General features: G+C 38.2%; 1 protein-coding gene across 2 annotated transcripts in view; it reads right to left on the reverse strand.

The window, feature by feature from the left end:
• ACSL3 (acyl-CoA synthetase long chain family member 3) overlaps positions 1 to 12,794 on the reverse strand; it is a 37,176-nt gene that overhangs the window by 15,574 nt on the left and 8,808 nt on the right. For both annotated transcript variants that reach the window (XR_003534714.1, XM_027686054.1), the window contains exons 3-7: positions 9,698 to 9,875; positions 4,305 to 4,414; positions 2,942 to 3,080; positions 947 to 1,097; positions 220 to 343 (exon numbers count right to left, since the gene is read on the reverse strand). Coding sequence is in view for 1 of the 2 variants with exons in the window: in XM_027686054.1 (XP_027541855.1) it covers positions 220 to 343; positions 947 to 1,097; positions 2,942 to 3,080; positions 4,305 to 4,414; positions 9,698 to 9,875 (702 nt within the window). In the remaining variant the exon portion in view is untranslated. The remainder of the gene's footprint in view (positions 1 to 219; positions 344 to 946; positions 1,098 to 2,941; positions 3,081 to 4,304; positions 4,415 to 9,697; positions 9,876 to 12,794) is intronic.

Raw genomic sequence — 12,794 nt, forward strand, 5'->3', positions numbered from 1 at the left:
CTTTCAAAACAATAATTTTTATTTAAATTATATTCTAACAATTAAAGCTAGTCCAGAGTATCAGCCATAATCCTCAATACCCTGTTTCATGAACTGTAGAAATGAAGATTTGTTGTACTGTTTTTTTAAGAAATATTACAGAGATCTGAGTAATTTTTTTTATTTCTTTTTTTTTTTATATATATATATATCCTCTAAGGACTTACATCTACAACATACCTGGTCAGCCAATGTCTGAGGTGAGGAGTAACCGATGCGGCACCCGTGAGACAGACACACAAGTTCAGCACTCAGCTCCAGAACATGGGCAAGAGGCAAGTAGCCAATATAGATGTCTTTTTCCCTGAGAAGAATTTGTGAAAGATAGGTTTATGTTGTACCACTAGAATCCTCAGATGAATCATAAGCAAGATTTTCTCAGAGTTTACCACAGAAGTAGAGAAAGTAGGAAAATGCCTTAGAGCTTGAGAACATATTTCAAATGATACGGGTTTTGTTTCAGAAGTTCTGTACTATGTACTGTAAGTTTAAGGCATGAACAAAAGGAGATGTTTACTTATCCCAAGACAGTGGGATAAGTAGTGTGTTATGGTTGCAAAGGCAACTCTGTGGACAAGATCACAAACTGCACCAAACAGAAAGAAACCACAGAATTTAAACACTAACCAAGGGAAGTACTGCTTAGGGGAGCTTTCAACCACTCAAGTGCAAGGCGGCCTCACAGGCTTTTGTGTCCCAGTCTTACCCACATAGAGAAGATGAGAGAACAAACAGCACATGAAGTACTCATGTCATTTAGTGCAGTACTGGAAGATCCTCAGACATCAGTACATAGTATGATGTGTCACAGACATAGCTACATTTATTTTTTCCACAGTAATTAATCTAAAATTATATCCAACTACATGACTTCTTTATTTGCTGGTAAGTAATGGTTGGTACATACCCCAGGTTTGGAATCCTCTCAGCCATTCCAGTTATCCCAGCAATTATGTTGCAATGGGAGATCATGACTCCTTTGGGAATTCCTGTGGATCCACTTGTGTACATGATCACTGCAATATCCGAGGGCACAGGCCTGGACGGCTGTTTGTTTCCTGCAATTTGTGTTAAAAAAAGAGAACATACAACATGTGGAGAGGCTCTCAGGCTGGGAGATGTGATCCACTAACATATTCCAGCAGTCATTGCAATACAGCACCATACGACTCTTTCCACTACATTTTGCTTAAAAAGATTGTGGTCCAGCTCAAATGCCTTCACAAAGAGTAGGAAGTTTGCATTAGCTGAGCAATACTTTGAGGGACTGTCCTAGTCTGCCAGGACAACACTCTTCCTATTATGTTTCTGCTATTCCAGCAGCAGAAAGAAAACTGAGCAGAACTTTGGCTTCTCAAAAATGTCACTGAGCATTTTCCCCTCGGGCAGGTTTGCTGCCCTGGTTCCATGCTGCTGCAGGGTCCATCCCCTCTCTGCAAAGCTCCTTTCCCACATGCTCCCTGGCAGGGAACACGCTGCCTCATTTGCAACACCTGCAGCAAGGCACTGCTGAGCCAGTGTGAGGTCCAATTCCTATACATATTTAAAAGAAGATCAACAGCTCTAATTGGATTAAAGTGCTTTTTAAATGCTTGCACTGAGAGCAAGAAAATACAAAACCAATTGTGTTTACTCAGAGGAAAAACGGCATAATGCACAATGCATGTGGCACAATGTGCACAGTGAATGAGAAGCATGAAAGCATATTTAATCATTTCCCACTCACTGAATCCTGCCTATCCCACACATTGAACAACACAGAGGAAGAAAATATAAGAAACAGCTCATCTACTTAATATTAATTGGACATGCTTGACCATAAACAATTCATGATAGTATTTCACAGTTTATGAATGGTTAACTTGACAAAGATAAATGTTCCTTTATTGTAGTGCAGAGTACGTGATATTTAAAAGACTGAAGAGAGAAGGATTAGACACTGTTTTTACACTGCACATAGATTAACAGATCTCAAGGAGCTAATGAATTACCACAGACATAATTTTTCTGTTGGTGTTGTATGAAACAGTTTTAATAGTACATAAAACTGGTACATCAAAAAGGGAAAACCATCTTTTAAGGAAATTGAGAGGTAATGATGCTGGGAGCAAACCTGCCATTCCCCTGAACATCAAGAGCAGACAGATTAACCACCCTCCCTACTCCTAAAATACAATCCAACATTCATGTGCCTTCAGTAGTCAAGAGATTCTGAAAACACAAAGGATAAGGACAGAAGAAAGGAACTATTGAATATAATTAAATCTTGAGATAGTAGGTTTGGCAGCTCTTCAGAGACAAGAATAAATATTTCTCATGTTAATAGTTAAAAAACCTTATGAAATTCAGAATTTTAGTTCTAAAAATGTGACAGATTAGAAATAGATTTCAATGCATTTACACAGTAAATTGATACTTTTAGAAATGTAGTAAGTGACCAAGTTCTATCAGATTCAGCTGGCTATTTTACATTTTTCTATCTGTGAATTTTACAAAACTTAATAGTAACAAACCACTGATTTCTTTTGTCATAAAATGCACAATGGTTTTGTATGCCCTGAAAAACCTGGTTTTAATATATCTGATCAGAAGAATGCTTTTTAAGTTTCTATCCTGGACTAAATGCTTATCCAAAATATGATCCTTCAACATCAGACAGTTGATTGTGGAGAAGGCATTTTCATTAAAAGCATTTTTCTCTGTTGAAAAACAAAACAAACTACCCCAAAAGCCAACCACAACCATACAAAAAGAAAATCCAAAATATTTCATTCAAAGAAAAGGCAGTAAGAAAAGGTTAATCACTGCATAATTTTGAGATCTGCAATTTCCCCAAGTTTACTCAACAGAGTCAGGGCAGGACAACAAATGAGATGGTCCAAACAGAAAGAAGAGAACCTACCAGCATCTGCCTTGGCCCCCATGGCTTGCACAGATGCCATCGTGTGAACAATGACACCCTTGGGAAACTCTGACCACATTGTTGGTTTGCCATCCACTGTAATAATGTGTCGTAGCAGTGGAACTTGAGATACAATTTCCTGAGGAAATAAAAATGTGTTCAAAAACTAAAAGTGAGGATTATGCCAACAAGAAAAAAAAACCAACCAAAAAAACAAGAACCCAACACCCCACACCTATCTACTGTATACTTTTTAAAAAGCAATGACATAAAATCTCAGATTTTTAAATATCAGAGGATAAACCTGTTGAGCTCAATTAGCTGCAAAGGTTGAAACTTTCCACTTACAAGTCCAGAAGCTTCTCCAACCATTTATTGATTTGTGCCTCATTTCATGAAAACCCCACAAATAAGACTGCAATGATTTGTAGAGATAATTGACTTTTCACATGCATAGAACACTGAGAGAAACTGATGATACTGAGCTCACAATAATTCTTAGGTTGCCCTTTGGTAACTATGTTACTTAAAATAAGCAACAGCTAGCAAAAATATGGAAAATTATTAATTAAGCATTTGAAGCAAAACAGCAGTCCTAAAACATTTATCAGTGTTCTAGTGGAAGAAGAGATGATCATCACCTCTAGCAGAACAAATACATTCTCTTACTGCAAGTTGAAATAAATGTGCATTGTATATATACTGTCATTGTAGAACCTTTTAAAAAGTTTGGGTCATTCTCATTCAATTTCCAGCAACAGCAGAGTTTTGCATTAAATTCCTTTATCCGAAAGGCCCCGTTTCCACCAAAACACATAATGATGAAACTCATTCAGATTAATTGTTCTACGTGGATATTCCACCTGGGTTAGCAAGTTGCAAAAGTTTTTTGACCACTCTATTGTTTAGTAAGCTTTCCCCCGCACAGAAAAACAGCTCTAACTCTTCAATCAGCCATCTTTAGATTTAAAAGCCATTCTCTGCTGGGAGAACATCCAGCAATAAGCCAGGAGGATGATCACATTTAGCTCTTCATACACAGTTTATAAATTTTTCTGTTCTTCCCATTGTTAGATTTATAGGCACTAAATCCACTCAGAAACCATGGCAGTTTCTTGTAAAGGTGTTCCAGGCAGCACTGCAGGTCTTCTATACTGCAAATTGCTCATCCCATTCTCCAGAGTCACCGAGGAGCCTAAAACCCACTGAAAGCAAACTATCCCTTTTTTTGTATGTAAACCTTATTCCATAAGTGCCTGCCTTATAGAAAGGCTATAAATCATTGTTCTGTACAATGGAACCAGGCCATTTAAGAATAATGAACAGACACACTGGAAAAATAGACAAAGAACAGTTTGCTGACCTTCAATTTTGTTTGCATCAGTTCTTTACTAGTGATGATGGTGGTCACCTCCGTTTCATTCAGCCCATGTACTATTGCCGGGCCCCCCAGGGTGGCGTACAGAGTAACAACTGGAACACAGAATGGGGGGAAATGCTGAAGCTCCGTGGTACATTTTCAATTCCATTTTACAATAAAGGACTGAGATTAATTCATTCCAAGTTACGTGACAGTAAAAATATTTGTCAACTCAGAAAAGCGGGACAATTTTGTAGTTAAAAAAATTCCTACCACATGGATTTAAATGCAGCACGATTTTCAGTTACTCCCAGAATGAATAAAGAACAACCATTGTCTATATGACTGTTTACTATTTTTTAAGCTCTAATTAGAGGTTCCAAAACCACATCACCCTATGCAATTCTCCTAGATCTACTCATACCTTCATTGCTTTACCAACTGAAAAGCAGCAAATGTTCTCAGTTTAACCATTGCGCAGCAGTCCTCTTGCACACAGGAAAGAAACAGCTTTCACTCATGTGACTTCTCTTTTCAGAATTCACATACTCTGTTACTAACCTTTTACAATTGACTACTAATAAATTATTACAACATAGCAAAATGTGTCATGAGCAGATGAATTCTCACACTCAGTCATAAATCCATGGCTATCCTATTCGCCCATCTATTTGAAACAACGTCATGTCAGAAAGGTTTAATCATCACAATCATTAGACATTAAACTGACATCATGAGAATCATACAGAACAGTAAAGAAAATATTTTAAGAATTGACTATAAGAAACACCGTTTCTTGTATTTAAGGACAGTTCGTTAGTGATAAATGTGTTAAAAAATTATTTCCTATTAACAACTTTTAAGAACATATTTCATTTCCTATCATTTTAATGGGAACTGAATGAGAACAGAAGAGACTGGTGAAGAAAAAGGCAGCTCAAAAAGGAAGAGAGGTATTGGTATCAAAAAAATCATAATTTCCTATTTTCCAAGCAGAACACAAAACATGGGTATCTCAAAGAAGTTGTAAGGTCAGTCAACACAACCAATAATTACCTGATGTGAAAAAACTTCCAGCATGGATGTTGTATCTGAATAACTTTTGTATTTTAGTCTGTATTTAGCTGAATATTTAACCAACATAATTATGAAAACAAGACACCCTACTGTATGTTAGGACTGTAACTCTACTATGCTCACTGCAGCAAGGATAAAAACATTAAAATTAAAGTTCTGTTGTATTTTAAGATTTGAAATCCAAGGAGTTACTAACCCAGCACAGCATACCAAGGAAGAACTCAAAAGCAGTTTTCTTACACAGAAAAGTAAATAGTTGACCTCTACTTATTTTTTCCTTGTTAAAACAGTCCATCATAGTTCAGAACTGTTGCAGGGCAAATGCACATGCACTGTGTTTTCTTTAATTTGGTGGGAGCAAAGTCCAGAAGAGTGCCTCTACTAGTTCCCACGAGCTCTCTCTACTTACTGCAGTGACCCCTGTTATATAAACATCTCACAGAAATTCAGCTTCCTTGAGCCAACAGCAGAACCGACACACTGCCCAGAAGGAAAAGGATCATCTCTGAAATAACCACGTATGTAGTTACTCATCTGCAAATAAGTACATTAAGACACTTAGACCTATATGACAGAGCCAAACAGAGAGACCATTTATATGATTGTGCACTTATGTCATGGAGAGAATAAAATTGAGCAATGACTCTGATCTCTGAAATTCTCACTTCTTCACACTGGCACCTAAAACTTTTTCAGGCAAATCTGAAAGTTTTGGCAATTTTTTTTTCTCTCCTTGTTCTCTTGAAAACATATCAAGAAGGGATTATTTTGTGTTCACCTTTACACATGCAGTAGTACAAGTGAGTCTTTGTTATCTGACCTTCTGCTAGGAATGCTGCTCTAAAATTCTAAAAAGAGAAACCCCAACACTACTAAATTTGCCAGCGCACATACAAGGACAAAGCCTTGCCCTAAAGAAACAAATTAACTACTGCAATTCATTTCAATGTAACTCAAATGTTAAACTGAGTATTTCAGCATCCATCATACATCAAAAATAAAAAGCAAAATACACATTTAAAGGCTTCAACCAAACAAATTCTAACAAAACCACTTCTGCTCAAGCTTTAGGAAGGTATGATTGAAAAGTAAAACCTGAGGTCTCCTATTTTGTTATTTGGTTATACATTTGGGTGTTCTATCTGCCTACACTGGTGAAAAGCTGTTCACATAGATGGAGAGGAGGTACTCTGGAAGAAAATCTGTTTTCATGTTATACTACTTTTTCCATTTTTGAACTAGCAGTCCCACTCTACCTCCTCAAGTACAAGACTTAGATAGCCTCAAACAATTCACATTTAAAAACAAGCAAGTTTTTCTAATCATAAAATTGCTTGCTTGTGCAAGTAATCCAAAACAAAAATTAGTTTCCCCATTTTAATTCTGTAGTGCAAAAGGCATTCTCTCCAACACTACGTATGAAACAGATGAACCTGCTCTCTTGGCATCAGTTCTGGGCCCACACCATCAGATTTCATACATTTCACCTTCAGAAAGAATGTCACAATGCTACCAGAGCAGTTAGCTGTAAAACAAAAAATACTAAGTCATTTAGCAATGTCTTGCCACACTACTACTTCAACACCATCTGAATTTTCTAATTCATTCAGCAAACTGACCGTGGATACCGCACAACACTCTCATCGTCTGCCAACACACAAGTCAGCCAAGTTCACATCAGACGACGCACAGCTCAGATGCCGAATACCACGTCAGACAGTGTGCTGGAGCACGTTGCAACGAGGGGATTTAAAACACTAATCCAACAAAACCAAAAACATATGCATTCCATTCTGCTCACAACATCCATCCCCTATCTCAGATTTCACCCCCCCCCAAATTACGAAATCTCCCTAGGATTTGTAAGTGTACTTCGCTACCAAAGGAAAAAAATGATACAAGCCTTTGAATTTTATTTATTTACAAGACTTTGAATGTTATATTTATTACACAAGCCTATCAATTTTAAGCCCTTGAATTTTACTGAATTTATTCAAAGGCTTTTATACAAGCCTTTGAATCTATATAGTCACCAGGAATCTGATAGATCCTAAAAGTGATAAAAGGGAACTGGCATGATGTATTACGAGACATGTAATTTAAAAGCAACACAGGCATCTTATCTGAGAATAGCCTGTGCAGGTCTCTGCTCTGACAGGCAGGCCAGCAGCATTTTCTCACTGAAGAAAGAATCAAAAACATCACCAAATTTAGGTTGGAAGGCACCTAGGAAGATCACCTGCACACACCATTCATTACAGCAGAGGGTTCAGAGCCATGGCCAGTCTGGTTTTTACATATCTCCAAGAATGGAGACCTCACAATTATTCTAGGTCCCTGTTCTGATACTGAACCACCTTTACAATGAAGAGGTTTGCCTTAATATCTAATCAAGTTTTCCTGCCATTCAACTAGTATCTGTCACCTCCAGTCTCAACAAAACACATCTTTGAGCAGAGTCTGGCTTCACCTCCTCTGAATGCTCCCATTGGATAGTTCTAGATGGCAACAAGATCTGAACTCACTCATCTTAATGCTGAACAGACCCTGATCTATCAGCCTCTCCTCAAATGTCACGTTCTCCACCCCTTCAGTCTCTTGGCAGCCCTCCACTGGACTGGCTCCAGTATGTCAATGTCTTTTTTCCTACAAGGAAGCCCTAAAGCAGACACAGTACTCCAGATGTGGTTTTACCAATGTTCAAAAGGAGGAGAAGGATCATTTCCCTGGACACTAAGTGCTACACTCATGCTACCACCACCCAGGATGCTGCTGGCCTCCACTGCAAGAAGGCACTGAGAAATCTGATGGACCCACTGCCCACCAGAACCCTCAGGTACTTCTCTGCAAAGCTACTCGCTCCAGCTGTCCCCCAGCCTATACTGGTACATGACGTATTCCAGCACACACAGAGAAAATTTTAAATGCCTCCACCAAACTCTATGAGGTTCCAGACAACACGCTTTTCAGCTGACAGGCTCCTCTCTACATCAGCCCTGTCCTTGAGTGTCCAGAGCCCTGTCCTCCTCTCTACATCAGCCCTGTCCTTGACTGTACTGGATGCTGCCCACAACATGCTGTGACCTCCTGTGTTTGTATTCTGTCCCATCATCCAGGTCTTCAATAAAGAAATTAAACAGTATTGGAGTCAATATCAACCCCTGAGGGCTGGCAAGTAACTTTGCCCTACTTATCCAGCTTTTATCTGAATCGTTTGGCTGTACAGGTACTACAGGAGCCCATTGCCAAAGGCCTTGGTGAAGTCACAATACAGGACATCCACTCTCTCCCTATCTACAGAGCCAGGTGTCATATAAGGCAAGCAGGCTGACTTTGAAATGCTATGTGCTAGGGCAGTGCTCCTTGCCATCAACTCCACCCTTAAAACTAAGGGAACAATATAGCAAAGGGTACACACAAAATAAGTCTTCACTGCATATCTCAGGTTATGTAAGTGAAAACTGCTATACACTCATCAACATATGATTTCTCAGACTGAAACAGATTCGTGCTCAGAGCAAAGACCATTGAAGATATAATAATCTTGTTAGGCTTGCTTTGAAAACCTGAAAAAAGTCTAACTTATAGACATTTTTGGTGTACGTAGGTAGTAAATCAGGAATTTCTGCACATGTGGCTTTTACGGCCCATCTCTTATTGAAGGAGGGTAAACACGGCAGGGAAGAGGCCAAAGCCCATGAGGAACAGCAGTTTTTAGTGTGCCCTGTGGGACAAGGAGATATGGACCTCTGAGAGCACCACAGAACCCAGCCAGGCTGGGCTTACAGTGAGGTGAATGACAAACCACGCTCGATGATGAAACAGATATTTAAACAACTATAGCAAGTTGAGATTAGCACTCAGTAGATTTCTTGGCAAGAAAAACAGGTCTGACCAAAATCAAAACCGAAAACCTGACAAAATATCCAGTTAAAACAAAACTTACAGGCACGGATGAAGGTTTGACGTCAACTCCTGAAACTGAGTTAATGAATTCATGTGTGATTTTTGTTTGTTTGTTTGTTTTTAGAAACTTGGGAATCTGTACTGATTTGAGATTACAAGAAGATAAACCTCCCATGAATTCATTGAGCAAACTCAAAATCATACTCCATCTGCAAACATGCAGGTTTCTCTATTCACTAACACAAAATGCTATAACGTGCATAGTCTCTACCTTATGCAGCATTTTTTAGTTTGTAAATTTTAATGTTCTATACAAAATACATATCAAGTTTTCTTAGTATGTAAAGCAAAGAAAAAGTTTTATTTTCAGACTGTGTTGTAAGATCAAAACTTCAGGGAAGACGTGGACTTACGCTGGTAGTTGCACATAAAGCAGGCCTGTGCTGCAATCATCCACTCAGCTCTGGTCTCACAGAAGATAGCGATGTTAGTCTTTGGTTGCTGACCCAACACTGCTAAGCCATTTCCAAAATTAACAGCTTTAATGTATACATCTTCATAAGAAAGCCAGGTGTACTTGCCAAGGATGACCTAATAAGAATAATAAGTTCATTTTAGAAAGTGAAAATCCTTAACACGTCCCACTACATCTTCACCCACATGAAGAGTCCACAGATGTCTGAAGTAACATGTGCTTGAATTATAACAGCAGTTTACTCAAGATAATCAATAATACTCTTGCCAAAAGCTACAGGGTCTGTGGAAGTTCCAACACAAATGCTGCAATATCTCCACACACGTTACCACCTCAGTTTCTATTTTCACGTGAGGGAAGCACAGGATTCCCACAGTGCTCCGTAGCTTCAGAAGCCCTCTGAAAGGCTGCATGTGGTCATCTGGCCCATATGCCTTTACTTTTTAAAAAGGTTTGTTTTATGTAAAGGGTGACAAGCACTAGCTGGTACAATTAATTCTTTATATTTCTTGTATATTCAGGCTACAATTCTCCTACACAAACACGACGCTTAGGCATTCATTTAAAAAAAAATTAAAGAAAGGTAAACTAGAATCCAGAAAGCAGCATATCCACAGGTCCTCAGTCAGAAATTGTGAAATCCCTTTTCCCTTCACTCTGAAACAAATGTCAAGGGGAAGAGTAGCATTAATTTTGCCCTTTTTTTACTGTTAAACAAAAGTGGGACTGAAGACCAGACTGGAAATTACTTGCAAATCTCAGTTCTGAGAAGTCACGTGGAAAATGTTAAGCAATCTCACTTTTCTTCTATATGGGAAAGCTGGTGCACAGTAAAACTGGATTTGAATTTACAGGCCATATCACAGATTTCTACATGTGCACTTGCACCTTGCAGTACTATTTTCTTACTGAGCGACAGAATATTTCTTTGAGGATATTCTAGATATTTTCATATCCAGATGTACTATGAAGATGTTTTACATTGAAAATCCAGACTCTAAATCATTATACCTTACCCATCTAGTTATACAAGCACACTGACAATTTTGAAAAACATAATTGTTTAGTCAAGTATTCCAGAAATTTTCTTTAACTACAAAATATTAGCAATAAATGCAAGCAAACACTAAAAAAGCTAGAAAAGTAAACTTTTCCTTTCTTTCCCATTCTTTTTTTTCCACATTTCACTCATAAACTTGAACTGAATTGCAAACTTGTAGGCTGTTTAATCTAACAACATTTTGGCATGTAATTACATTTCTAATGAGTATGTATTTCCACATCCACTTCCTTAATAAAATATATTTAAAAACCTCTCTCAAACTCTAATAAAAATTAAAATCTAGTAGATTTCTTTCATCAAAACACTTTTCCAAACTGCTGAAGTTACAACAAGGTAACTGAGTTGGCACCTATCAGTCTTGCTGCATATTGCTCATTAACCTACTTGTTTAGCTGGACAAACCTTTCTTTACTCAGGACAGGTACATGTGCATCTGCTCAGAAATTCCACAAATGTTTTCATGGGAAAACACCATTTAATGAGCTCAAAAAACAATACTTGCAATATATAGCAATTTTGCCCGAAAATACATATTTCTCACACAACTATCTTCTCAGGTTTTCCTGGGTTAGTTACAGAAACTCATTTTCATTGGCAAACAGGCTGTTTCAGAGCCAAAAACCTTACTGGAGCAGAAAGACTAGGTTGGAAATCTCTACTGTAAGCAGTGAGAGAACCCCAGCAGCACTGCTGCTGCACCAAGAGGCGGGAGCTCACCCCTGGCTGGTGCTCACTGCCACGTTCCTCTGATGAGAGGGGGATTTTGGGGTCCCTTTCAACACACCAAGATATTTCTGGTGTGGAAAACTCCTACTGTTTCCAACAAAAATATTGCACCTCTTCTCGTCCATACAAATTTCGGTAATTTGAAATTTAAATTCTAATTTGGGACATTTTTCCCCAAAGGCAGTATTTTTGGCACACTTGGAAATTCTTGACAAGCTCATCAGTTGAAAACAATTTATAGCAGTGAACTGGGTAACACCCTTTCCCCCATTATATTCTGCCTACAGCGTGGCCTCAGGAAAACTGTTCATAAATAATTAGGCCAGGAAATACAAGCAGATTCTTGTTACTGTTTCTGGTAAGTTTGCCAAGTCATAACAGGTTTTACTAATTTCCACCATTCACTACATAACTCATTAAACTTGGGAAAAAATCATTAAAGGGTCAAAAATTAATCTTGCCGAGTAAGACCTGAGATTCCATTTTTTTTCCTTTTTTTAATTCTCTTACATAATTCATCCTCATTACTTAAACAAGTTTGATATGAAGTAGTGAAAGAAGGTCTTATTGGTGCCTTCTTTTCTTAAAAAGGAAAATTCCTCAGGTAGGATGTATAGCACCGTTAGGTATAGTTATTTATATATATATATATAAATATATTTCTGAAGAACACTGACATGTGAAAACAGGTAAGATCATTTTCAATGCAGTTATTTTGAGTTTTACTTTCCTACTGCGTTCCATGTATTTAAATTTTAATGTTCCTTTCCTCTCCATGCCCAGCATTTCTTCTCTATTGCCTCCCTACATTATTTATACTATATACACATTAATGAGTAATATATATTCACATATACATATACAAATATTAACATACTGCCTCTGTCTGTATGTCCCTTTCCTCTGCATTTCGCTATACACTTCTTTTGCAGGGCACAGAGCAGGTTATGGTCTCTCTCAACCTTCCTTATTTTTTATGTCTCCAAATCCATCTCCCTTCCTGGCCTTTCCCTCAGTAGCTTTCGCTAATATTTTCCAGTGCACAGTTCAGGAAAGACAAGAAACTTTTGGAGAGGGTCCAGTGGAGGCTACAAAGATGACCTGGGGTCTGGAACATCTCTCTTATAAGGAGAGACTGTGGGAGCTGGGCCTGTTCGGTCCAGAGAAAAGACTGAGGGGGATCTCATTAATGCACAGAAATATCTCAAAGGCAGGTGCCAAGAGGATGGTGCCAAACTCTTTTCAG

Source organism: Neopelma chrysocephalum, unplaced genomic scaffold (genome assembly GCF_003984885.1).
Source record: "Neopelma chrysocephalum unplaced genomic scaffold, ASM398488v2 Primary Assembly neopelma1_70, whole genome shotgun sequence".
Lineage (NCBI taxonomy): Eukaryota > Metazoa > Chordata > Aves > Passeriformes > Pipridae > Neopelma > Neopelma chrysocephalum.